The sequence below is a fragment of the Pavona decussata genome, unplaced genomic scaffold (genome assembly GCF_977016875.1).
Source record: "Pavona decussata unplaced genomic scaffold, jaPavDecu1.1 SCAFFOLD_30, whole genome shotgun sequence".
Lineage (NCBI taxonomy): Eukaryota > Metazoa > Cnidaria > Anthozoa > Scleractinia > Agariciidae > Pavona > Pavona decussata.
Window position 1 is genome coordinate 78738 of NW_028145453.1, and position 27530 is coordinate 106267.

A 27530-nucleotide genomic window follows, 5' to 3' on the forward strand; every position below is an offset into this window, starting at 1 on the left:
TCAGTTCTCGACCTAACAAAAAAGGGTTCTATTCTCGTCTACATCAGGACTATGAGGATTAAGAATACCAAATTGTGTTAGCATCATCAGGTGTCCAGCCTTGTTTTGGAGCATCCGTTTTAGGAACAACGCTTAATTCGTCGACTGTGGAAAAGCAGGCCACGATGCCAGATCCATACGCCGTCGGAGCTACCCACTATTGTAAAATCATGTCATAAAGCTTGTAGAAATATAGATTTTATATGTTTTTCTTTCAATTACAGTAGTGTGGGGTATATAGGTTATTGTACCGATAATTGTTCTATTTGCAAAAGGTAATTGAATCGGTTTTTAACAGATTACTCTCCTTGTGGCCAAAGTCCAGTTGATTTCAGAGCTCGGATCGTTGGTGGAAGAACTTCAAGAAGAGGATGGTGGCCTTGGCAGGTTGGAATATATAAACTCGACAACAAAGGTAAAAAAAATACCTTTCTTTATTTTTTAATGACCCCATGCCTTTTAAATGAATCGAAAATCACTAAGGCTATATACGTAACTTGATCAGTTATGAAAAGAAAGTTCTGGAGAGCAAGGATCTTAGTACACCTTTTGCTTGCTTAACAAGAACACGACAGTAAATCATGCATGTGTTCTTAGCTTTTGATACTTGGTGTGAAAATACTATGAAGGGGGCTTTAACAGGATTAATGTTATTAGACAAATAGATATTGACTGCTACTATATGATCGTCAGATCCATATAGTACGAATTGTGAGCTCATCAGGTCGCTTAACTTGCACTAATGTTTCTCTATATTAAGCACATTAGGAAGGACCCCCTTTTCTCGAACTTGGTCAACCTCGTTCCCAGGGTCTCTCAGAGCGGGAAGATGAGAGACCCTGGGAACGAGGTTGGAACTCGGTTATCTCGGAATCACCGCTAACTGGAACAATTTGCTGTTCCTTTGATCTAACCTATTAAAGCTAACCATCTCGAACTATTGTAAAGGTGATGATTCACTACTCACATGAACAGTTGATTTGTACTAATTAAACAAATTTGAGGCTTTTCCTCGTTTTACAAAATGAACTTGGGTTTTGTTACAGAAACTTGTTGTAATTTGAACTCTGTAACTTAATACTGAATTTCAACGGAGAATTTACCCATTCGTATGTAATTTATTTTCACTTAATTCCCCGTTTCTTTTGGCCCCCGCTATCTTGAACATTTTTTTTGTTATATTGGGAGTTCAGGGGGGTATGTAGATTTGTTCTCCTCAACCATAATACCGATGCGTTGGACTGTATGAACTGAGCAACCATGTATGAATCTATAGTAGCTGTTGTTTTACTCTCCTAATGCCATGAAAATTGACTTCTTCATTCACGGCTTTACATCTTCCAGGTGAATTTCTGTTGCAATGTGCTGGTGCGTTGATCTCTCGTCGATGGGTTCTGACTGCAGCACAATGTTTTTACGAAAGGAATCCATTCGTTGGAAAGTATCGTTATAATAACCAAGTGTAAGTGTTTATTTATTTATTTATTTATTTATTTATTTATTTATCGTAAGTCGCAAAAGGTCCCTCGTGGTTAATTTACATTCCAGGCGCTATTAACCTTGCGAAGGACAACGTTTTGTGGTGGTGCAGTGGTTTCCGAAGCTTAATTTGCGTAATGCATGGAAGACTTTTGCAAGTTGCAAAATAACTGTATTTAATAGCGTCTAAAAAGTTGAAAAAGTTGGTAAGCACGTAAGCGCCTGGTTTAAACTTTACAAAGGCCTAAGAAGTGCTTTAAAGAGTTGACTTTGCAAGTTCGTTTAGCAGATTAGTCGCAGTTCGTAGTTCCCGCACAAAGCATCTTTTGACAAATTAGGCAACTGTACGTGGGGTCCCTTTGGTGTCATTTATGTGTACATGTTTCTGTGTGTAGAAATCCCAGACGCCACAAGGATATCGACCGTACAGCGAAGACTTGAGATGGCGGGCATTATGGATTCTGAGCTTTTAATGAAATTTATTGGGTATTTCCCAGACTACCTCTCGGCGTTGTCGCGTACGTTTTACGCTTTTTTTTGGACAACCTGTGTCGAAACAGCTGTATATTTTTTTCAATATAAAGGAAAGTAACATGCCGCTTTCTCCTTTATCAATTTTCCGAAAGATATGTTGACTACATGTAAACAGTTAATTCAAGTGCCTGTGTAATGATCAACTATAATCTCCGGCTGTGACATGCGATGTTTGCAATAACAGGTTCTGCGTACCACGATGATGTCCGTATCAACTCAATTCCCATCTTTTGTCAATCCATCGTTCAGCCATCATGTCATATAACTGTTAAGTTTTAGATATCTGGATTTGATGTGTACTTCTTTCATTTTCCTCAGATATCGTTACCAAGTAAGAGCAGGGGACCACAACTTAAAAAAGATTGAGGAATCGGAAAAGCGATATATTCCAGAGAGGATCCATCTTCATCCAAACTTCAACCTCCGTTTATTCGAGAATGACATAGCTCTCATCAAGCTCATACAGCCAGTGGAACTTGGCAAGTTTGTACGAACCGTATGCTTACCAAAGAAAGAAGAAGGCGATTTGGCAATACCTGGAAAATACGGCTATGTAGCTGGGTGGGGAGGAACAAAACCTTTGAAAACAGGACAAACATTATCAATTGCTGATCGGTTTTCCAGGGTCCTGAAACACTCCGCTTTTACCATTCAAAGCGACCGACTCTGTTCAAACAGAACACGGTTTCCTGTCAACTCGACAACAACTTTTTGTGCCGGAGATGGAAAAGGAAGAAATGACCCCTGCCAAGGAGACAGTGGAGGAGCTTTTGTCTGCGAAAAAAGAAGAGACGATGGCTACCGATGGGTTGCTACTGGTCTGCTTAGCTGGGGAGAGGGGTGCGCACAAAGAAACAAATTTGCATACTACACAAGGTTGTATCCATTCACTGATTGGATCAAAAATGCAATGGATGAAAACTGACACCCAGAAGACGGAACATGATCAATGGAACCAATTTAATTGTGTGTCGTCAGTGATGCCACTCTCTCAAACAAAAGTTGATTAACTACTCAGTTTATAATACAGCAAACTTCTAAATTGTCAAAGAAGAGAATGAATAGGGTTAAAAATTAATTTCTATCTTTTAGAAAGCGTGAGTTATTTTTATGCTTTTTTGTATTTCGCGGTAATGAAATATAGGTGCTTGTTGCCACCGTATGTAAGTTAACTGCTGTAAAGTTAAAAATGATGAAGAATAAATAGAACTTATTGCATAAATGACGGCCGATTTATTGATCTTTTCGATATATATTAATTAGTCCTGCTAACCTCATTTTAGAGTAAAAACTCTATTGAATTTTGCACGTGCTAACGAGGCTAGTAAGTCAGGCTAAAGTTTCACAAATAAGATCTATTATGTGCGCTTCAGTTTTGTTGGTAATAAGACACTTTTCCTTTTGTAGTCTTCCATCGCTTTTGAGCAGGTCAATCTAATCTGCAACAAAGTTACTTTATACGTAAATGAGCTCAAAAGCGCATTGATTGTTAATTACTGCTTTACTCTTGGATTAAAAAGAAAAGAAGACTGAAACGTCAAATTTAGTGTACTCCAAGTATTTTATTGTGCCTCTAAGGATTACCGTCGTGTTCGCTATGTAGATTCGACTTCGGTGCCTGGTTTTTCTACTGCGCATGCATTCTGCGCATTCCTTGAAGTAGCGAGAAACAAGGGTGACAGTACCTACCAATGCAGAGAAATTTTTGCGCCGTTGATGACTATGCGAGAAAAAACAGATCTTAGGAACAGATTTTGGAATCCAATATTGAGGGTAACTACGCAGACTTCAAAGTTAATTTTAAAATTAAAAACCTCAATTTGAGAAAACATCATCTTATAGACCTTTATCACTCGGCGGCCGTGTTGAGTCTCAGGAGAATACAAAGGTTTCTTTCTGTGCGGCAAACCTCGCACTGAATTGAGGCTTACCGTGCGAAAACAATGCTTTTTGTTCTCCTGAGACTCAACATGGCTGCCGAGTGATAAAGGTCTGTGTTATGAATTTTATAATATAGAGAGGCAAAACTACTAAATACTAATTGGTCGAGACAGAGGGCAATTATCCTTCGAAATCGCCTGGAATATCGCTTATGGCAGGAGCGAGAGCCCCTCCCGGGGACCTTATAAGGGGCTCCCGAAGAGGCTTTGCAAGGCGGAGGTGGATAATTGTTTTATTATTCAACGCTTCTCCAGACCGGGTAGAGGCTAATTGTGCCCGCCGCGACTTTTAAACCTGAATAACTCTTTTTTTTAATATTTAAGCAAACGCTCTGAAACCTTAGGAATTTTTCAGAAATTAATCTGAAAAACAAAAAGGTTGACGGTAAGTGTTCATAGACTTTGATGTTATCATGGCAACCAATTTTTGACAGGCCGTTTCTTCAGAACATAGAAAATCACTTTATTTTGTAAGGTAAGTTGTTTCTGTAAGTGATGGATATGGTTAAGAAAATTAAAATAAAACATTTTTTAACCATCCAAAAAGTAGGGTGGTTAAAGCACCCCAACCCCTCCCCCTCCGCGGTTCCTGTATTACCACGTAATATGACGTCATCACTTCACATTGTGGACCTCAAAGAAGACATCTATCCTCCAAGTCTCAGTGTCAGAGATTTTATACTTGAAAGTTATGGAGGGGGGACACAACCAGCACCTCCCTCGGTCCCAGAAGACAAAAAAAAAAAAAAGAAAAGAAAAGAAAAGAAAGCCCGGTCAAGATACGGTTAATAACAAAGCACAGTTTTATTACAGAAACGTTGGAGACGATCTTCAGTTTGCTATTTGTCTACCCGATATACAAAACCTCCCTGTTGACAACGGATAACGAATATTTAGTGCACCATGACCATCCCGCCATATTTGGGCCACATAACAATGTTAATAATTAACACTTATTCACGATTAGGTTATTCCAAACCCTCGCGAGTATTCGTCAGAAAAAAAATATTGTATGCGCGCTGTTTTTATAGAAACCCTAAAAACTGTGTATCACTGTAAAGTCAAAGCTACCGTGTACCTTCAGGGGATGTAACGGATGTAACAATCCTGTCAATGAGGGTTTTGACCAGCCCTACCTTGTAACAAAGAGGCGTAAAACTCAAAAAATTGGTTAGCACACCGGTGAAGGTCTTTTTACGATAGGTGGTGGTGACAGGGAAATGTGGGGCTTTGTTGTCTAACAGCACATCGAGAAAAGGGAGCACATGGTTAATTTCCTTCTCTATCGTTAACTGAATGTTTGCCTGCCGATTGTTGATAAAATTTAAGAATAGGTTGGCGTCATGCTCCGAGCGAAAAAGGCAAAATGTGTCATCCACACAACGCCGGTAAAACAAGTTTTCGGAATCTCTATACTTTTCCAACCACATCTTCGCATGGTGTCCCATGAACAATTTGGCAAGAACAGGGGCTTAGGGGGAGCCCATGGCTGCACCATCGACCTGATCATAAAATGTGCCCTTAAAAAAGAAGTGCGTTTCAGCGGTTGCAAAAATAAAAGTCTTTCAAGATCAAACGAGCTTAGTTTGATACTTAGATTTCCCGCGATGATGTAATGGACCGCGAGGGTATTCATATATTTTATTGTTTTCTCAAAAAAGTGGAATTCGTAGTTTTCCGCAAAGTCAAAATTTGAAGGTCCAGATCGTCGTGGTTGAGTTCCAACTGAATGCGATTTTTACATTTTGAAAGTTTTTTTTCTCTCGAGATCAGGATCCCAAAGTCTAAAAAAACCTGCGCGATAAATATGCGGAGTGGACTGACGGAAATGGCTTTCAAGGAAAGACTTCTTAGAATTATAAAGTTCCTCGAAAAGGTTACCTTGATTATAAATTTTTCTAGCAACTGGCCAAATTAGAATGAAATAGGCCAAATCGTTGTTGAGTTGTAACTCTTGAAAGTGTCCCCTCCAAGCGAAAATTAAAGTTTAAGAAAACAGCGCTTCAAAAATAATTCTTGGTTCACAAACAAGTACGCCCCCTAACGCCTTTACGGAAAATTAGCCAATCATTTTGCAACCTACTTTTTCTTCCAGTCACCTCCCGCGAAAATTTCCCGTAATTTTATACGTACTCAATTCCAGAGTAATCAACTCCTTCCCCATTTCGTTGAATATCTGCGGTCTTTGTTGTATATATGTTGGTTTTTTAATCTAAAATCATTATGGGAAAAACTAAACGGGAAAAGCCGACCTCATCAAGTAACTTTTCATTTGTATCATTTTTAAATATTGTAACCGTTTTTTTCAATTTTTACTTAGCTTTCTGCAGCCCCTAAAGAACGTAAGTATTGTCCTACCGAAATTTTGGGCAATAAAATTATTTTTCGAAAACTTGCATTTGACTTTACGTTTTATTGAACATTGCTGATCCTGATCTACACAAAGATCCGGCTACACTTTGCTGCTGTTTTTACAAGTGGTCCCTGCATTATTCAAGAGTTACCTCATCGAGCAAAGCTGTTGGGCCGAAGCAAGAGCGGTAAAGACAGGAAAAATCACCATTTGAACTTTGTCGAATTTTCGAAACGTGTATTGTCTCAGTCAAAATGAAAATTCGCGTTACTCTAGTTGAAAAGCCGCGCCGATACAGGTATTCGAGCGAAAAATGGTTGAGAATAGCGAAGTTTCGATACTGCTTATCGGAAGTTTGGGTGAAAATTCGCTCTTGAATGAACGCTGGAAAAAGTTCTTTACCTTTCTTGACATGAAGCACAATATGCATATTAATCAAATATCCCAATATTTTAGGGTTTACGCATTACGTCACTGCCCATTTTAGCCCGAACCACAGGCGAGGGCTAAAATGAGTTCTAAGAAGGGCCAAAAACATATTTACGCCCAAGAATACAAATCTATTACTATTATAATAATTTCAGAGGGCATTCACAAAAGGAATCGAAGACAGTACAGTATAAAGCGATCGCGATATTTTCGGTGAACGCTGCCGGAATCGCGTCGGCGTTTCTTTTATTGTACAAAAGCTTTCGTTGTCTCAAAAACGTAAAACTTTGGCAGAACACCGCAAATTTTGTCAAAAGAATCTTTGCTTCTTAGTTTTCAAAAGGAAAATAACAGAATTTTGTAAACAACAGTCTCTTACGACTGTTAAAATTAATTGTGCAATTGGTTAACTGAGCTGGTTTCGCTCAAAGAAGACAAGTTACATTCACCTCGCCTCCGGCCGTGGAGCAACTACAGGCATTATTTCCACCATCACCCACGAGTTTCTGTATTAATGAAAAAGTCCTCTTCATCTAGCTCAGGCGACTGGGAATTTGCTTCTTCGTTAGGTTTTCCATCGATTTTGTAGCTCAAAACAATCTCTTTGCAGATGGCAGCGCTTCCAGTCAAACAAACAAGAAAACAGCGCGAACAGTTGAATGGCTTCCAATTCTGATTGGCTGGCTACGTTATTTTCATCTTTCTTATTGGCTCAGAGCAGCGGGCTAAAATATATTTTAGCCCACTGAAGTCTCCATTTTAGCCCGCAAAATACGCTGGACAATATATGGACAATATATATCATGAAATAAAAACATGGACCATACAAAAGTTTTAGTAAGAAAACACATCCGAACCGCGTCGTGAAGAATCGCAGGAGCGCAGTGACGTCACAACTTGGCGAGTGGTATTGCTTTTTTGGAAGTAACCGGAAGGAAAGATGCACAATATGGCGGACGTTCAATATCGCAGAATGGGTAAAAATTATCCCGGTGTTTAGCATTTTTGCTAACAAAACATTACTTTTTATTGTTGTTTGTTAAAATTCAGTGCTATTTCTGCGAATTTCGGTGATCACAAAATATTGGACTTATACCTTCAATTCTCCTTTAGTACTGCAAACAGGAAACAAGTATCCGTTTAACACCTGAAAGAAAACGTTTAAACTGAACCGTTTAAAAGAGTTGACATCCACTTAACGCTTTGGAAATTACACAAATACTCTAAACTGTTCTGAAAACACAACTAGCAAAAGCAGCGACTGCCCTTTTACTCATTATCTTGTAGCGACGGCCCACGGGAGAAAAATTCAAGACACAGGAATTCTTAGCCTCCGTGATTCTTTGCGTAATATTTCTATTGGTTTCCTATTTTGTTTCCACTTGCCGAGACTTGTAAGTTTTACGCACCCTGACGCAAGATTCAATGATCTGATATCGTTCAGCAGGCAGCTCGTAAAGTGTTTACATCCGATTCACGGACGTGCGAATTGAAAAAAGCGCGTCTCACTTGGTCGAAAGATTTTTGGACCTTTAGCTTAAAGTTATTGTCTTCTTTTATCTCAGTTTTGTTCTCCAACAAACGCAAGTTCTTACACTAAATACAGGATATTCAAAGTGCGGGGAGGCAAGAGGCTCAAAGCTATTGAAAGCCACGGTTAATAATAGCGGCTACAGCGTAAACAACCATTCGCGTGATAATCGCAACGGGTGGTTACATCGGCAGCAATATGCTGTCAATCAAAGTAAAGTTTAACTTCCGGTGGAAATCGCTTACGTCCCAATTTCTCGGCCGAAATTCATCTATTTTTTACTGAGAATCACTTATTTTTGACCGAAAATCACTTTTTTTATTGTAAGATCTTACTGGAAACTTTATTTCTATCTAAAAAAATGAAAATACAAAAATTTTCTCTCTGAACGTACACGGTAACTTTAATAAACTGTAGAACGTGCAAATAACGCTACTTAAGCTTTTAAACGTTCTTGCTTTAGTAACCGAGCGCAAGCCATGAAACGCAAAACTGACAGTGTTTGCTTACACTGAATTACCAGCCGACATATTAACGCAGACATCCCAACAAACTGGACTATTTCACTCAGGAGATAATGGGCTAATAAAAGTGTGTTAAGCTTTTCCGATATTCCCACTGGTTGCTTATTCATCTCTGAAATTCGCGTGGTAACCCCCAGTTTTCCGATTCAAATAGCCCTTGCTAAGATCTGTTTTTCCCACATACTCACAAACTGCGTAAAATGCCTCCATTTTAGGGGTCACCAAATGGGTGATGATTATTTAGCGACGATTGGGAAAGCATCAACATGTAGTACAAGTAAAATACCAAAGTCTTTATTAAGATACTGAGAAAGTTATGATATATGTACATTTTCGAGACCGCTAATACAGGCATACTCTTGAAAATAAAAATCCGAGTTCTCTTAACAGGAGTCAAACCTAACACTGAGCTACAGGAGACTCGTGGGAACCAGGCCATTAAACAGGAGAACTAGGATTTCCTTTTTTTTAGTATGCCCGTGTCACTGACTGAAAAACAAACTTCTTCTGTCATTTATTCACCAGGCTCAAAATAAAAAAAAAAGGTTATTGTAACCCAGTCCCAAATTAGTGATATTTACTTTTGAATAATTGTATAAATTTACCGCAATTCACTTTTTCTTTGCTGCAATGGTATTTTTCGTTAATAAACTAATAAGCCATTATTATTTGTCTCTAAAGAAACTGTCAGGTACTTCGTCGGTGAGGGAGCTAAAGGAAAGTTTGGTTTTATCAACTGAGCTGATAAGGTATTTTGGCCACCGTTAAGACATTTGAGTGCTGACCTTCACTGCGCAAATTTTGAGAACTATAAATACTTTCAAATTGAAACCCTATTGATCCTTTAAGGGTAAGACGATTACTCCTGTTGGTGTTTTTATAGGGGGTCTGCCTTACAGGAGTTTTTCTCAACGGTATCCCTGTCCATTGATTTGAAATTGCATAACCTCATCACGTGACAGTAAAATAGTCTGCTCTTGAATTTAGAGACAGTTATCTATTTTATCCTGGCCAAGCTAAAGCTGGTAAAGCTTGCTTAATAAAGGGTTTTGATGCACATCACTTTCCAAACAGACAACGAAAAGCACGCGAAATTAGCTTTAATGATTCTAGGTAATAAGACTCTCGTAAGTGAATAATTTCAGTCCAAGTAGTTGAGTGTTTAAAGTTCACTTGTGGTTTACTGTTTAATAAATTTACTGACGTCCTCTTTTGCAAGTTGCAATTTGTCAGGCATTCCTCACCTGCAACTAATAAACAAAACCCGAATTTTAGGATCAGTGTTATGATCTGATTTTTTAAACATAATTTATCCCGTTCAAGCCTGAATTTTTTTCAGGCTTTCTTTTCGCAACTGCTAAAGTTGCGTAGTAACTAGATGCGAGGATCTTTTCTTCTACTTGATAATTATACACCCTTACGCATATCTAACAAAAGGAAATGGCAGAACGATTTATTGGATCAGGTTGTTTTCTGAGCGAATAGCACAAAATTATTAAACTAGTCCATAAGTCGACTTTCATTTTTTAACAAATCAATACTAACACCTGGCCTATTTAGTGTAAGAAATAAGCAAAAACTGAAGAGCAAGATCAACAACTGGACTGGTCTCAAGTTTATTTCCTGGGCCTCCCACACGCATTATTCGGCGTGAATGGTTGGGGAACTAGTCTGTAAAAGACCTATTAGGACTATCCACTTATCATGTGGAATAGACTGAATCAGTATATTGGATTAGGAGGTTACTTTCTGTGGTGCTGTGTCGGTGGAGAGTAGAAACGAACGTTTGGTTTATCAACAAAGTTGACAAATAAAGGTAATTTAGCCTTTTTAAAGAGATTCCAGTGCTGCCGCTTCGATCGTTAGCCCTTCCTCAGAGCGAATTGCTCTAGCATCCTACGCTCTGGAAACATTTGAATCAGTATCTTGTTCTTTTTAAGTTTCCTTTCAAAAGTAAAATGAACGGAACATTGCGTTTTTTTGTCAATTGTCGTTCATCCTATTATGATGTTCATAAGTAGGAATAAAAATAGACCAATCACAATGTACCCTTAGTATCCTGTCACAGAAACCACAAGTGTTTCCAACAGAATGGGGAGAGTGATCTACTTAAATAATGCATTCGTTACCCGTGATAATACAATTCAATGGTAAAACTAACCTTTACTTTCCAAAATCAAACGTCACGTTATCTCCAATCAGCATGAAAGACGCCCAGTCCCTCACATCAGAATAGCCGTTATTTCTCATCCACTTCATGGCCTGGTGAAGAGATTCACTGGCACTTTCCCCACGAACAAGGTGCTCATAGAAACGACTCATTAGTTTCTTTGTTGCTTCGTCTGGTATGGACCACACTGAGCGTGCACCGGATCCTAAGAAAGCTCGAGCGATTCCAACAATTCCCTCAGCTTTAACATGTCCTTGTGCGCTGTGACAGCAGCTGAGTACTACAAGTTTTGCACGCAGTTGAACTTGTGAAATGTCAGCCATTGTCAACAGATAGTCTTCCTCGGTTGGAATACCATTGAGAGGTTGTTGAGGAGCAAGAGCAATTTCTCCTCTTTCAGCATCACCATGAGCAGCAAAATGAATCAGACTTACAGAGTGTATGTTCTGAAGAACCGCTTCCTTAGTTGCTTCCTTCCATAACAAGGGCTCAGCTCCGATCAGTTTTCCGATCATCTCAGCTTCTTCTCTTGCAGAGGGCAGACGACAAAGGACACCAAGGCATCCCTTATAAGACACGTCCCTAACGTCGGGCTCGCCCACTATTAGTGCTCCAGTCCGACTGTGATAGTCTGCTGTACTGCTCTGAATGAGCCCGAGAGTAGTCAAAGAAGGAACAATTCGGATCCTGTAATCTTCTGATAAGTAATTTCCACAATCATCCTTTAACGCTGCAAATGGAACTTTATACAAGGAGCGATCAGGAACAATGATGAGTTCAGGTTGGTCAAGAAAGTCAGCCACAGGAGCGATGATCATTTTGTATCGCTCGGCTCGGGTGGGAAGGGGCTCCAGGATTTCTTCTTTCTCGTGCTCTACTGGGCGGTTAGCTGCCGAGTGTCCTCCCTCTGCTGATTCACGAGTTGAGTCGCTGGTTTTCAAAGACGACAGTGATCGATCTTCGCAGTGCTCTTGAGGGAGAAAATTAAACCTTCTAAAGCTTTCTTCGCTAAAAATTTCATCAACATCTCTTTCCAATCCCTTGATGACAAAACATTCGTTGACGTTTATTCTTCGGAAAAGTATTGGTTTGTTCCTATTAAGGGCCCACAAAAACATATCTTGACCATAATATGAAATGTACAGAAAATTACAGTTACTTTGGTTTCTCACAATCCTTTCAATTTCAGCCCAAGACGGCGGGTTGGATGATGTTTGTTGTTGAGCAGAATGCAGACCTGAGATTAAGTCTGCCAGTGCTCTGCCTCGTCCAAGCTCGAGAACACAAAGAGCTTCTTTCGCATTTCCACTACCGCAAAACATTGCGCTGAGTAAATGATAACTTGAACTGTGCTTGTCTAAGAAGGATATCTTAAATTGGTCACTGGGTCGAAGAAAGCTCCGGAATTTCTCGCACTTGGCAATGCTTGCACGGAGATTCGAAATGATTTCATGTTGTAAACTTGAATTTCCTTTTGAAATGGCGTCGTATGCAAGGCATAGGTGCCACGCAGCCCCTGAACTTATGTCACCGATCTCTCTGCTCATTGCAAGTGCTTTCTTGTGAAGCTCTTTAGCTTCATGATGTTTACCAAGGGAATTAAACAAACGTCCCAAGTTTCCATAACATTTGGCTTCTCCTTGTTTGTGTCCAATTTCTTTCATTATCGTCAGGGCTTTCCTTTGAAATTCTTCGGCCATTCCGTATTCAGCGAGAGATTGATAGACATTTCCCAGGTTACCATAACACGTGGCTTCTCCTCTTCTGTCTCCAATTTCTTTTCTTAACGCCAGTGCTTTCCTTTGAAATTCTTCAGCTTTTCCATATTCACCGAGAGATTCAAACACAGTTCCCAGGTTACCATAACACGTGGCTTCTCCTCGTTTGTCTCCAATTTCTTTTCTTAACGCCAGTGCCTTCCTATGAAATTCTTCAGCTTTTCCATATTCACCGAGAGATTGATACCCAGTTCATAACACGTGGATTCTCCTTTTTTGTCTCCAATTTCTTCCATTATCGGAAGAGCTTTCCTTAAAAATTCTTCAGCTTTTCCATATTCACCGAGCAATATATACACAGTTCCCAGGTTACTATAATATACGGCTTCTCCATTTTTGTCTCCAATTTCTTTTGTTAACGCCAGTGCTTTCCTTTGAAATTCTTCAGCTTTTCCACATTCACCGAGAGATTTATACACCATTCCCAGGTTACCATAACACGTGGCTTCTCCTTTTTTGTCTCCAATTTCATTTCTTAACGCCAGTGCTTTCCTTTGAAATTCTTCAGCTTTTCCATATTCACCGAGAGATTCATACCCAGTTCCCAGATTACCATAACACGCGGCTTCTCCTTTCTTGTCTCCAATTTCTTTTGTTAACGCCAGTGCTTTCCTTTGAAATTCTTCAGCTTTTCCACATTCACCGAGAGATTGATACACAGTTCCCAGGTTACAATAACAAGCGGCTACTCCTTGTTTGTCTCCAATTACTTTTGATAACGCCAGTGCTTTCCTTTGAAACTCTTCAGCTTTCCCATATTCACCGAGAGATTCAAACACAGTTCCCAGGTTACCATAACACGTGGCTTCTCTTTCTTTGTCTTCAATTTCTGTTGTTAACGCCAGTGCTTTCCTTTGAAATTCTTCAGCTTTTCCATATTCACCTAGAGATTGATACATAGTTCCCAGGTTACAATAACACGTGGCTTCTCCTTTTTTGTCTCCAATTTCTTTTGTTAACGCCAGTGCTTTCCTTTGAAATTCTTCAGCTTTTCCATAATCATCTAGAGATTGATACACAGTTCCCAGGTTACCATAACACGTGGCTTCTCCTTTTTTGTCTCCAATTTCTTTTCTTAACGCCAGTGCTTTCCTTTGAAATTCTTCAGCTTTTCCATAATCACCTAGAGATTGATACACCGTTCCCAGGTTACCATAACACGTGGCTTCTCCTTTTTTGTTTGCAATTTCTTTTGTTAACGCCAGTGCTTTCCTTTGAAATTCTTCAGCTTTTCCATAATCACCTAGAGATTGATACACAGTTCCCAGGTTACCATAACACGTGGCTTCTCCTTTTTTGTCTCCAATTTCTTTTCTTAACGCCAGTGCTTTCCTTTGAAATTCTTCAGCTTTTCCATATTCACCGAGAGGTTGATACACAGTTCCTAGGTTACCATAACACGTGGCTTCTCTTTTTTTGTCTCCAATTTCTTTTGTTAACGCTAGTTCTTTCCTTAGAAATTCTTCAGCTTTTCCATAATCACCTAGAGATTGATACACAGTTCCCAGGTTACCATAACACGTGGCTTCTCCTTTTTTGTCTCCAATTTCTTTTCTTAACGCCAGTGCTTTCCTTTGAAATTCTTCAGCTTTTCCATAATCACCTAGAGATTGATACACCGTTCCCAGGTTACCATAACACGTGGCTTCTCCTTTTTTGTTTGCAATTTCTTTTGTTAACGCCAGTGCTTTCCTTTGAAATTCTTCAGCTTTTCCATAATCACCTAGAGATTGATACACAGTTCCCAGGTTACCATAACACGTGGCTTCTCCTTTTTTGTCTCCAATTTCTTTTCTTAACGCCAGTGCTTTCCTTTGAAATTCTTCAGCTTTTCCATATTCACCGAGAGGTTGATACACAGTTCCTAGGTTACCATAACACGTGGCTTCTCTTTTTTTGTCTCCAATTTCTTTTGTTAACGCTAGTTCTTTCCTTAGAAATTCTTCAGCTTTTCCATAATCACCTAGAGATTGATACACAGTTCCCAGGTTACCATAACACGTGGCTTCTCCTTTTTTGTCTCCAATTTCTTTTCTTAACGCCAGTGCTTTCCTTTGAAATTCTTCAGCTTTTCCATATTCACCGAGAGATTGATACACAGTTCCTAGGTTACCATAACACGTGGCTTCTCTTTTTTTGTCTCCAATTTCTTTTGTTAACGCTAGTTCTTTCCTTAGAAATTCTTCAGCTTTTCCATGTTCACCGAGAGATCGATAGACAGTTCCCAAATAACCGTAACACAAAGCTTCTTCCTTCCTGTTGCCTCTGTCTATCATGATGGTTAGTGATTTCTTATAAAGCCTCTTTGCCTCTTGATATTTAGCTTGAAGGTGTAAACATTTTGCCATGTTCAAGGTTATTCTGCCTTCTTCTGCTCTTAAGCCAAGGCCGCGAACTAATTGGAGATGTTTTCTGGCGCATTCTATGGCACTTGTGTGATCGTTAAGAAGGAAATATGCACTAAACATTAGAAGGTATATGTATGTGTAGGCTGATTCTACTACTTTTTCCCGAGCTGTGTTGTTTAGGAGAATCAAACATTCCTGGCACAACTCAATGGCTTGTAGAACTCGGCTTGTTTTGAGAAGAAAACTGGCAACCATTGTACCAACAAGGACGATCCCCATAACTCTGATTCTGCTGTCCATGACGGTCTTGACTTGAAACCTGGGAAAGAAAACAAAACCGCATGAAGTCTGGGGTTTTTTTTTATACCGTTAAACGAGTGTTGAGTGGCCAACCTGTTCTCTAAAACGACCAGTAATGACGTCAGGTTTAGAGTCCGTAAATTTCATATTGGAGATCAATTCAATTGACTTGAAGCCTGTATTAATCTGTCGCCTCTATGTAACTCTATTTTTAGTGCTGCTTGAGAAGCGGCAGTTTATTGTTATTTTCGTCTGCCTAAAATTGGTCAAAATGCCTCACGTGACGCAATATGCCTGAAAAAAATGGGTTAAGCTCTGACAAATGATGTCACCAAATGGTTTTACCTAGAATTCAAAACTAGATTCCGCGGATCCGGGGCTGCCTATCGGCTGTCGCGATAAGCAGAGTGATGATAGACAAAACTACCCTTCAACGAATACATCGCTGAGACCATAAAATATACAATACATCGGATCTGCAAAGATGCACGGTATCAGTTTAATATAAAAGTGAATAAGTGGGAAAGGATCGCGAATTCGCTGATTTATGTTTTAACAGGAGCCATAATCAGGGATGGAGACCGTAAGCGTGGGCTCCACGCGTCCCCATGTGTTTTACCAAAAAATCTATTTTTAGAAAAAATTGCGCCACTCTTCAAGTTATAAACCCGCGCGGATACACGCAAATTTGCGTGGGGCTACTACCTTATATGGAAAATGGAAGAGAAAGTCCAGATTGGTTTCGACAAAATTGCATAATTTGAAAAAAACATTGAATGTGAAAATAACATTTTATTACCATGTACATGTTTAAGTTCCTCCGTCTAACCTTACTAAACTACAGCTGTAAACTAAAACATTGGGGACAACTCCAGGAAATTCTCCTGGCTGAGTAGAAAACATTAAACCTTACAATATAAAAATATTCTCCGCAATGCTGATGTATATATTTACTTAAATTTTATTCGAGAAGTCGGTTTCATCCATTTATTTCAAATTGGTGGTAATTCCTTGAGGAGACGAGTTAAGGCCATCGTCTCAAACGTTTTCTACGCGCTCACTGGCATGAATATTTGGCGCTTCCATCAAATTTCGTGAACTGTCATTTTACGAGTGTAATAAGCCGGCCAAAGTCTAGCATAACAAACTTTTAATGCCGAGTGCCTGTGAAACAGGTAATGGTTAAACAAGTTAGGGATTACCAAGCGAAAGGTTAAAAACAATTCAGTTTATTGGCAGAAATTACGAGGTCAAGCTAAAAGCTGTCGAATTGTCCAAGGGAAAACAAAGCTGTAAACACGTTCTTATCTGGTCTTATCTGTTTTCAAACTCTTTCTTTTTTTCAAGCTCGCGGGATAAATTTCCTCAACATCAAACTAGCAACTTTAACCGTCAAAATAAGCTAATAATTCGCAAAATGCCTCCGGCAGAACTTAAGAACTGAAGAGGTGAAACAAAACTACTGGTATAGACAAACGACAAGTTTTCATGCATGTCCGCGGGATTGAAAACAAATATTAAGCTAAAATGACAAGATATTTTTTACCTTATTTTGAAGACAGTACGTATCTTGACTAAAACCCAGAAACCAATCCAAATGTTTCAACTCGGTGTCGGTCACAGTCAAATGCATCCTTCACAGTTTTGTATCCCGGCATCAGTAATAGGCTTTGTTTATAGCCAAGAAACCGGCTGCGGTTCAGTACGAATGTGAGAAGGTATAATTTTTTAGCGTATCTTTTTTTCCTGGTTAGAAAGTCCATCCATGTAGCCGGTTGTTGTTTTGCTAATTCTTCCTTTGCATGGCCACGGAACTTGATTCCAAGCAGCAAAAAGCTCTTTTTCCAGTTCAACATGAGCAAGAAAACAGTGAAAGCTGACAGAATTCAATATGGAGGTTGCGAAAACTGCGTAACAACTTTCCAGCATCATAACTTTCCACAACTTTTTAGACTTTCTCCAACAACGAATAACTGAACTTTAGACGCTTTTCGGGTACTATTTGAACCATATCATACTGGCAAAAGTGACACGGAAAGCAGCTGAGAAAAAATTCACTTAAGTTAAAAAAGTACTTACGTGTCTGAGTACATATCCGTAAAGTGTAAGCTTTTTTCATTCATTCAACTGTAGCAACGCACGCAGCGCCACCGTTTTGGCGCCTTTTTTACTTTACTCTGAGAGTCATGTGATCAATATGCCGCTTATTCCAACTTTCCCCGTCTTTTTTTTCAATTGTTACCTTTTCGTTGTGAGAGTCTAAATCCTAAAATGTGGGCACCAAGGAGATATTCCCTGGCAGAATTTTAAAACTTGGACGCCATTTTGAACTGGTAGAGAAAAAATTCAATTTCTCCACGCGCGATCCTGGCCATTTACACGCGTGCACTGCATCGGTGTTGTTTGCAAGCTACTACAAATATTCTCCCATTGAATTAACATGAAATACATAAAAATTAGTTATTAAAGGAGAAACGGCACTCTTGTTAATGACTGAGCTGCACGGCTCAGGATATGGAATAGTCTAGCATCGCGACTCATCATCAAAGGGAACTCCCATACCAAAAGCCTCTTCAAGGGAAATACACGCAAATAAGCAGCAACCGACAGAATCTGTCATGCCTTAAGTGGAATTTTTAAAATCACATATAGATTGAAAATAAGTGCAAAAAGAATAAACGAAATTACCATTGGTATTGTGTGAACATAATTTTCCTTTTGCCAGTATTTTGCAACATTCCTCTGCCACGAGGTTCGTCAAATAGCCCACTTTGAAAAATCTTAAGAGTGATAGCCTGGGTCGGGAGTAGCTGCCCAAGCGATTGTGGGAAGGTTTGAAGGGACGTTGGCTATTACCTTCGCATTCAGCGTCCCCCTCCCTCCCCCCCCCCCCCCCCCAAACAATCCCACAATTGCTTGGGCAGTTACTCTCGACTCAGGCCATGATTCATTTTCAAAGTGGGCTATAAGGTTGATAATTTATTTGCATATTTGCTTCACATTTCCTAATAAATGAAAGACACAAAAAGGGGTGCAGTTCCACTGATACTATTTCTACGTATTTTATCGTTTTCTAATAAAAAAAAAATACATTTGGTCATGTAAGTCTTTATTTCAAGAGGGTAGTACTAAATAACTAAAAAGCAAAACAAAAAGAAAAACAATGAAGAATATATTAAAAACCAACAAATTACAGTTATTATAATAGAACTATTCAAGAAAGCTAACTAACAACTTGACGGTTCTTATCTATTGTACACACTGTGTACAGCTTTCGTTGTTAGAGATTTTCTTCGCGACCAAACAGCCATCTGCAGCGCCGGAAAACAAGTAAAAGATTTCGATACAACTGTGGTACTTTTTGGCAACGCTAGAACAAAATTATAGTTTTATATTCAATTGATATAAATAAAGAGCATTATACAAGATAACAAAGCTTTTATTTATCGAAACTACCACGATAGTACTTGCAGTGGAAATGCACTAACATCAAAATTAACAATGGTGGCGAAAAACAAAGAGGTCTTTTATTAGATGCACTAAGCATAGAGAACTCGAAACACAAAGCGCCTTAAACTCGAAGAAGGAATATCTAAATATGGAAAATAATGCTCTTAAAACTGGGAAAACGAAACACCTACTACGAGCTCGAAAACGAAGCACCGAAACTTGAAAACAAAGTTATACTAAGTATTATAAAATATTTAAGATAGTACGCGCGCTCTTGTTGGTCGATAGGTGTGTTTAGATGAGGGTATGTAAACACGATTGTCACGTCACGCTTTCTGTGTCCCGGCACTGAATTTAAAGACATTTCAAAGGTTTCGCAACATTTACAAAGTAACTTCAAGTACAACTGTTAAGGAAATGGAGAACAATTTCCCAAATCTTGATTGGAGTTTGCTTTTCTCTTCCCCCCTGAGCCCGAGGGAAAAAAATTCAAAAGAAAGAAGAACCACAGTGCTTTATCCGCCCTGATAATGGTGAGCAACACGACCTCGTCGAGACGACAAAGTATGCAGCAAAATACGCAGTAAACGGTTTTCAAGGTAATTTTTGCATCTGAGTACTACAATAAAATTCTCTAAAAGACATTCTTTATTCAAAAAATGCACACGAACACTAACACAAAACTATATACTACAGCCTATAAATGTTTCAGTCAAACCTTGTACGGCCGGTTGCCGTGTTTGGCTGCCAAATTTGCAAAAAATCATGTATTTTCTCTGAGACGTTCTCAGCGTCAAAATCTATTATTACTACTACCAGCAACAACTGCAATGATTCCTTACCAACAAAACTTCCCAAGGCACGATTAACGATTCAACTTATCAACCATGTTCTCAGGCTGCCAAGCAAGGTTTCAGGAGAGACCAAGCACAGTGACATTCATTTTCAGCTTAAATAAACTCCTCATCTTGAAGTTCTTTCCTTACAGAATCGTATATTATGAACATTCCTTCTAGTTTTCACCGAACTTTGGGTATTTTTCTGCAAGATTTTTACGAGGATTCAAATCTGAAATCGACGTCGCTCGCTGGCGCTTGCCACAAATTTTAACTTGATTTTGACTTTTATAACGTGAATATTGAATGGTTGATGTGTTATCAGATGCGCATTTTCATTGGCTATTCGACAATTTATTTTCTTTCAACATTCTTGGTATAGTTTGATAGCCAGCTCTATAAGCTTTAATTTGATGTGGGGGTTTAGGTATCTATAGTTTAAACTGGACGCGCTACATCGCTTGGATGCGAGACACCTCTGAAGGTATACGGTAACCTTAATTCCAGAGCATTTCGGTAACTATGGCGCGGTTTTACGGACAAAATATCGAATTATCATTACATTAATGTCATGTGTACATACAGCCATGTTATGCTGGATACATCCATGTTATGTGCAATAAAAGATGTTCGACGAAACGTGATACAAGTAAAAGATGTACGATAAACTCAAAGACGAGGAAGCGGAAATGATTACAACTTAGCCAAAATTGAAGCGTCTTTCAAAGACAACCCGAAAGAGTTCTGAAGCTACCACAAAGTGTTCATGGGTGGACGCTCATGCACTAACTCAGCGATTTGTTACGATGGTAAAGTGGCTACAAAACCGGCGTAGAAAGCTGAACTCTTAAATAAATATTTCTGTTCTGTTTTTCTATCGGCTACTCCGGATGTAAACATAGATCCAACGAACAATTCACCTAGAACAGATATGGAAATTTCTCAAATACAGGTGTCAGTTGATGATGTAACGAAGCACCTGAATGGGCTTGACACCTCAAAAGCTTGTGGACCCGACGGCATTTCAGCGCGCCTACTAAAAGAATGTACCTCACAAATTGCTCCGAGTCTCTGTGGGATCTTTAATCAGTCTCTCAGTAGCGGTCAAATTCCTACAGAGTGGAAACCCGCGGACATAACTCCCATTCACAAGAAAGACTCAAAAGAGTCTGCCGAAAACTACTGACCCATATCCCTTCTTCCGATTGTCAGCAAAGTCCTTCAAGAGTTGTTGGTAATGTTGTCCAGTAAACACTGGAATAGAGAACGCTACATTACGGTTGTTGTTGTTTTCACTACGGAAAATGCAAAAAAAAAAAAAAAACACATTCAATTAACTTTAAAGTTTCAAGGCAATTCCGTGGGTGAAAGGCTAAGTGTAAAATAGAACACTAAGACTTCAGCTTCGCAAAAAATTTCATTCGGGGTCCAGTGTGAGCGATAAGATCGATCACCAGAACAAATATAAACACTGAAAGTTTGCTAATGTATAGCGACAATCGTCCCAAAGGCTTGATGTATTCTATATTTACGTTCACTTGGATAAAGCCAAAATACTAACTTAACCAAAACTGAAAGCTTCGTCCGATGTTATAAAACGCTGACAGAAGCCGCAATAAATTTCATTCGGGGTCCAGTGTGAGCATTAAATTCGATTCACCAGAACAAATGTAAACACTGAAAGTTTGCTAATGCATCGCGACGATCATCGCAAGCACTTGATGTATTTCTATATTTACGTTCACTTGGATAAAGCCAAAATGGCAACTTTATCAAGATTGAAAGCTTCTTCCAATGTTATAAAATGCGACAGGAGCCGTCGTTTGAACACAGAAAGGAATACAGTGTATTACCATACTGAAAACAGGAAGATTTAGTTCACGTGCTAGGCAATCCAAACGACAACACGACGTGAGGAAAAGAAATTGGGAGGTTCTTGAAAGAAAAACTGGACGCTTTTTTGTCGAGTGGCAACCACGAAAATCCACCAAAAGAAGGCACACGTCCACATTTGCGTTCCTTCGCGTATCGGGAGGAATCAGAGTGCGTGTGTAATTTAATTGTTTATACATAATGCATTCCCGCAATGCGGCATGGCGTCCACGAATCCTCGTAGCGTAGTTTGACGCGAGTACCGCTTTACGGTTACCACTATTCACTCCTGCATTACGAGTTGGCTCACAGGAGCCTTTGATTTTACACCTTTTTCCTTCATTATCAGGAAATAAATTTTCATTAGCGCAAAAATATTGGTCAATAAAATTAATGTATAATCAGTTTAGCTAGGAAATGAAACATTTCAATTTGTGGCAGAGTCATTAAGGAGTTTTGCATCGAAAAGAAGATTCATTAAGACCAATTAAAATAGCGTTTTATCGAAAAGAACAATCTTTAGTGCGAATGAAGATTCATTAACCTGGGTTTAACGTTCCATTACGCGAAGAAAATTTCAATTACAAAAGAGTTTTTAGTTACGTGGTTTCCGACTAATTTCCCAATGGATTTATATGGAAGCTTAAAAATTTGAAAACGATGCTGTACATGTGCAAACTGGTTTCGCAGTTATGAAGCACAGAGTTCGACGAAACCGTATCCCAAATGAACATCGTAAAAGGATAGTTAGGGCGTTTGAAGATCCTCGCGAGAAGAGGAGAAACGTGAACACGATAACTGCCAGAAAATGTTCAGCGTGGTCTAGGTTTATGCAGACTTACATACCACGATGTTTGAGCGGGGAGTTGATTGAAGGATTGATTGTTACGCTGACTGTATCTCTGTTGTAATGAATTTTTTTTCCTCGTTAAAGAACATTAAGAAGCGTCCAATGTTTGTTCATCCTCTTAAAAGTTTGTTATTTCCATTAAATTGAACTGATATTCGCGTTAATGAACATTCTTCTCACGTTTGTCTATTTTCATACAATGATTACACATTCACTTTAATGATTTAATTTTAACACTAATGAAAATTTATTTCCTGATAATGAAGGGCAAAAGGTGTATTGTGCGCTATCCTTTTTCATATAATCTCGTATTTTGGCAAGTTCCACATGTGTGATGTTTGCGATTGGCTGTCGTAAGCAAAATCTGTTCTCATTGTGTTTGATGAACGTAGTGATGTGTCAGAGAAAACTATGCAAGTAATACCTAGTCTTCCAAACGAAATAGTGTTCCAGTGAAAATAAACGTAACTCTGAATTGAGATCTCGTCAAGCGAAGTTTACTTTTAGCAAAAATAATAATCGCAAGGGATTTCACGGGTGTGTTTTGTTGCGATCGTACACCCAGAAGAATACCAGTGAAAGAGCTGTCAGTAACGTCTGTCACAGAAACCCGGCCCAAAAATAAGGGTAATTGCCTGCAAGCGTATGCGCAAAAATACTCCTTTGTCGTCAAAAAAAAAATCATCGTTATCTTAGATGCACAAATGGTTACGAAACCCGACATGTTTAGTAATACAAATGGAATGGAATTATTTTAGTAATACGTTATTATGTTATTCATCCTTTGCGTGACATCGGGTTGAACTATAAACCTCGTGTATCGCAAATACAAAGCAGTGATGCCTTGGACTCTCAGCAAGTCTTTTATCGTTCACCTGTCATCAAAAACTGAACTAAGGTGCATACTAAAATACGTCTAATACACCGACGCCTAAGTATACGCTCCCACTTCGTCTTGTTCTCTTAAAATTGCCGGCGATTGACGCAGATGACCTATTAGTATCAAGAATTTGTGAGGATTTTCTTTTAATGCTACACGTCAAAGGAGGCACTCAGAAAAATTAGGTTATATTATAAGAATAGGCTTCGCACAAAAAAAATCAAATTAATTTTGTGACGGTGTATGCAATTAACGGATTGTATCGAAGAATGAATACACAACATGCCAAGATGAAAGTTTGGTAACTTTTGAACCTGTGATCAACTTTCTTTTAGTCAAATTTTATTTTATCATGCAAGTTTTACATAAATTTCGTTACCGCTTCTGAAGTCAGAAATTTTTCTGGCTATTATTATCATCCAAACATACATCACATCTCGCAGCTACTACGAATACACTTCAGTGCAATAAACATGAAGAGAAAATCTATTATTAAAAGAAGATAATTAATTAAGTGAGACTGCACACTTGTTGATGACTGAGCTTTCGAATCAGGATATAAAATAGTCCAGCATTGCATGCAACTCATCATCGAAGAGAACTTCCGCGTGTTCCTTATTGGAGAAAGTGAAAGGCCGAATAAGCGAAAAAAGGGATTTTCCCTACAAAGTTGGAAACACACGTAAATAACCAAAACCGACAGTATCTGTCATGCCTCAGGTGAAATTTCAAACCCGTTTATAGATTGCAATTCAATGCAAAAAGAATAAAAGAAATGGCGTATTACTTGAACATTATTTTCCGTTTGCCAATATTCTACTCCATTCCGTATCCTCGGGTTTGCTTAATACACAATGGTTGATAATTATATTGCATATTTTCCTTTGGATTTTCGAATTGCTAATTAATAGAAAGCAAAAAACCGTGCAGTTCCATTATAAAGTTATTGGGTAATTTAAGTCTTTATTTCATCAGATGAAGGAAGCACTTAATAGCTAAAAACCAAAAAAGAAAAAAAAAACAAACAAACAAAGAGCAATATTACAATGGAGTTAAAAACCGACAAATCATAATTAAAATATAATTATTTAAGAAAACTAACTAACAATTTGACGGTTTTCAATCTTACATACAAGACAAGACAACGATGTTTTTTATATATCAAGAATTACCACGACACCACCATGGAAAAGGTAGTTTATTGGAGGCACTAAGAATTGAGAACTCAAAGCGCCTTAATTAAACTCGAAGAAGGAATGTCCAAAGCTGGATAATGATGCACTTAACACGGGAAAAGCGAAACCCCTTCCACAAGCTCGAAAATGAAGCACCGAAACTTAAAAAAGGAAAGCATCCTACAGTCTTGCGAATTAGGTAGTAGCTTTAGCAACGACGACGGCGACGGCAGCGAAAAGGAATTTACGTTTTTTCAAACGTCGTCGCGATGATTCCAACTCGCTGTAAATGCCAAATGTAGGTGAAATTTCCTGGGGTTGAATTGAAAAATATTAAGGAAAACATGAATGAAAAAGAAACAAGACAAGAATCAATAGTAACGCGTAGCTTGAAAGCGTATTACCCAAAGATTGAACACAAATAGACTGGAAGGAATTTTTTTTTCTCTTGAAATTCCCGGCTGTTAGCGCGAATGGCCGAAAACGCGAAATGTCGAATGTGTGGATTCTCGCGTGAAAGCATTGATCGCTCCAGACTATTGTTCGAAGACCTCGGGTGTCCATATACGACGGCCATTGTAAGAGAACCCGACTGTTTTACACAGCAGCTTTTACATGTAAATACAAATGAAGTAGCTAAAGAGTTGGCCGTTCAACTCGGAAATAAAGTACCTTAATAATTAAAGTCTTTGAGTTATTCCACTATCTGATTTTATTATTAATCGTTTATATAATCATAATCAAATTATACTCATGATAATAACCTTTAGTCATGACGTTTTGAGATCGTGACGTGAACATAAAAACAAAAAATCGCAGTATTCATATTTAGAAACAGCCATTAATTTGTCCGTATGAATAAGATTGAAACCGAAATTGTGACTGTCGTGAACTAAAGCCAGTGTTTTGTACATAAAATTTAAGGTCACATTTGGGGCGTTTCAAGTTACTAAGGCTAAACACGGCAAAAGGATAACAAACATTCTTAATCCTTTAACTGCTAAGCGCGGATTTATGCGCAGTTTGGGGATAAGCCAGTTGTACGACTGTGACGTCATTTGTTTTGGCGATGTGAGCTGTCTTTGGCAATCAGCTAGTGAAGCATGGAAATATTTAACAATTACCCTGCGAAATCGAGCGGAATATTTAGCAATTATCCGAGGTCGTTACTTCGAAATTGCGTCTTTCACAGAATATCTGTTGTGTACGGACAACGAATATCCAGTGTAGCATGACCATATGTGTGCGGTTTTAATGTGTTGAATATAGAGGATATTACATGGCCGCGCGGAGATACGAAATTTCTCTTCGAGTGTTGAAAAATATTTCACGAGTGAGCGCAGCGAACGAGTGAAATATTTTCAACATGAGAAGAGAAATTTTGTATCTCCAAACGACCATGTAATTTTCTTTTTATTATATAAAATCCTCACAATACAGCAAAATATGCTTTGTTCTTTATTTCAAAAACTAAGGTTTGAAATTGAATATAATAAGGTTACAGTCAGTTGTTTATTTGTATCAATCGTAAACCAGGCCGAGTTATGTCAAGACTAAGCGAAAAGGCCACAAATATAATCTACATAAATAGAAAACGGATAAACAGGTATAAACTAATGGCATATCAAATATGGTTAGAAATTTGGCTTACAGTAACAAGTAAATCTGAACATACCGTCCTAGCTTTTATCGCTGCTTTCAACTACCCTCACACAACTCGACGTCGTACGCAGTTTTCCTCTTTGTATTCGGATTTTCTTGTTCTTCTACGAATTCGATCAGTTTCTTATCTGTGATCTCGACAAATCTGCTTGAGCTTGTCTCCATTTTAGAATAAACTTAACTTCGACTCGCGAAAAGACCAACTCAAAAACTTCCAAAAGACCAAACGACAGCCAAACGGCGGAAACCCTTCGGAAAACCACAAGTGCTTGACAGCGTGCGAAAATACTGCGAGCTGATTGGTCAAAAATGATATCACACATGTGTGGATAAAAATGATATCGCCACTGGCAGGATAGCGTTTTTATCGATTTGCTACCACTCGATATACCACTAAATTTTATATAATAAAATAACTTAGAATACATACAGGTCTAAGCGAGAAAAGTGAAAGCAAATTACTTCGAGTTATGACTCATAACTCGAAATAATTGGCTTCCAGTTTCAACTGTCAAATGGTAGGAAAATTCGGCCCAACCACCAAACACTTCTTTGTGGTAAAAATATCCACTATCCTCAAATATGAAGTCCACAAGCCCAGCAGAAAAAAAAAAAGAAGAAAACACGAGAAAAAACTGGAATAAAATAAATTCGAGTAAGTGGGGAAGGTTTTTTGGTTTCTGCGCGTGCCTGAATAAGAACTATGCTAGAAAGAAAATTAAATGTTTGAGCCATGAGCAACTATTTTTTAGGTATTTTGGTTGAAATGGCACGTCACAAAGTACAAAATGGGGTATTTTTCTCAAAATTTAAACTCAAAGAGTTAAAAAAAAGCCCATTATCAATTGCAAAGTCAGTCAAAGTCTCTTTCAATTTCATTCTGGAGCGTGGATAAAATGTCTTTTTTTAACTAATGAATTAAATTAAAATACAGTTCACTGAACATCCTATGTCCCTTTTCTGTCACTATTCTACCGTGGCATTCGCTGAATACCTGGTATTCCACATCTTCTTTTCAGTTCTTTATTTAGGAGCGCGTATAAAATTTGCATGTCACTCAGTAAACAAAAATTAAACGTACTTTCTTTGCCCTTCACACACGCAAAGGTCACCTTTGAGGTAAAATATACAAAAGCAAATAACAAAAAAAAGCTTTGAAAATATTTGTACTTACCACCATGCCTCTCACACTTCACAACTCGTCACAATCGCGAATGACCGGAATCCACTCAGTAGCAGGAAAAACAAGGTTTTTAGTACAAGCTAACAATCGAAAACAAAAGTACAAAAAATTGAAAAGGAACACAAGAATCTAGAAAACGAAGCAGTTATGACTTGAAAATGAAACGTTCATTGTTAATTCTGGTTGCTGATGTCAGA

At 38.5% G+C, this 27530-nt stretch overlaps 1 protein-coding gene and 1 pseudogene across 6 annotated transcripts in view; one reads left to right on the forward strand and one right to left on the reverse strand.

Moving 5' to 3' along the window:
• The window catches only part of LOC146484748 (uncharacterized), a 198647-nt gene that overhangs the window by 63366 nt on the left and 107751 nt on the right, over window positions 1–27530 (forward strand). For 3 of the 5 annotated variants that reach the window (XM_085104405.1, XM_085104404.1, XM_085104407.1), the window contains 3 exons: window positions 338–454; window positions 1384–1501; window positions 2371–3587. In XM_085104405.1, coding sequence (XP_084960531.1) covers window positions 338–454; window positions 1384–1501; window positions 2371–2977 — 842 coding nt within the window. In that variant the 3' untranslated portion in view covers window positions 2978–3587. Of the gene's footprint in view, window positions 1–337; window positions 455–1383; window positions 1502–2370; window positions 3588–27530 lie in introns of those variants that run through there. The other 2 variants (XR_014863547.1, XM_085104406.1) reach the window with 2 other exon arrangements.
• LOC146484749 (uncharacterized) lies at window positions 9440–27379 on the reverse strand (annotated as a pseudogene). Its single transcript, XR_014863546.1, has 3 exons — window positions 27325–27379; window positions 10991–15436; window positions 9440–10079 (listed from the first exon to the last, which is right to left on the reverse strand). The product of XR_014863546.1 is annotated as an uncharacterized LOC146484749 (transcript).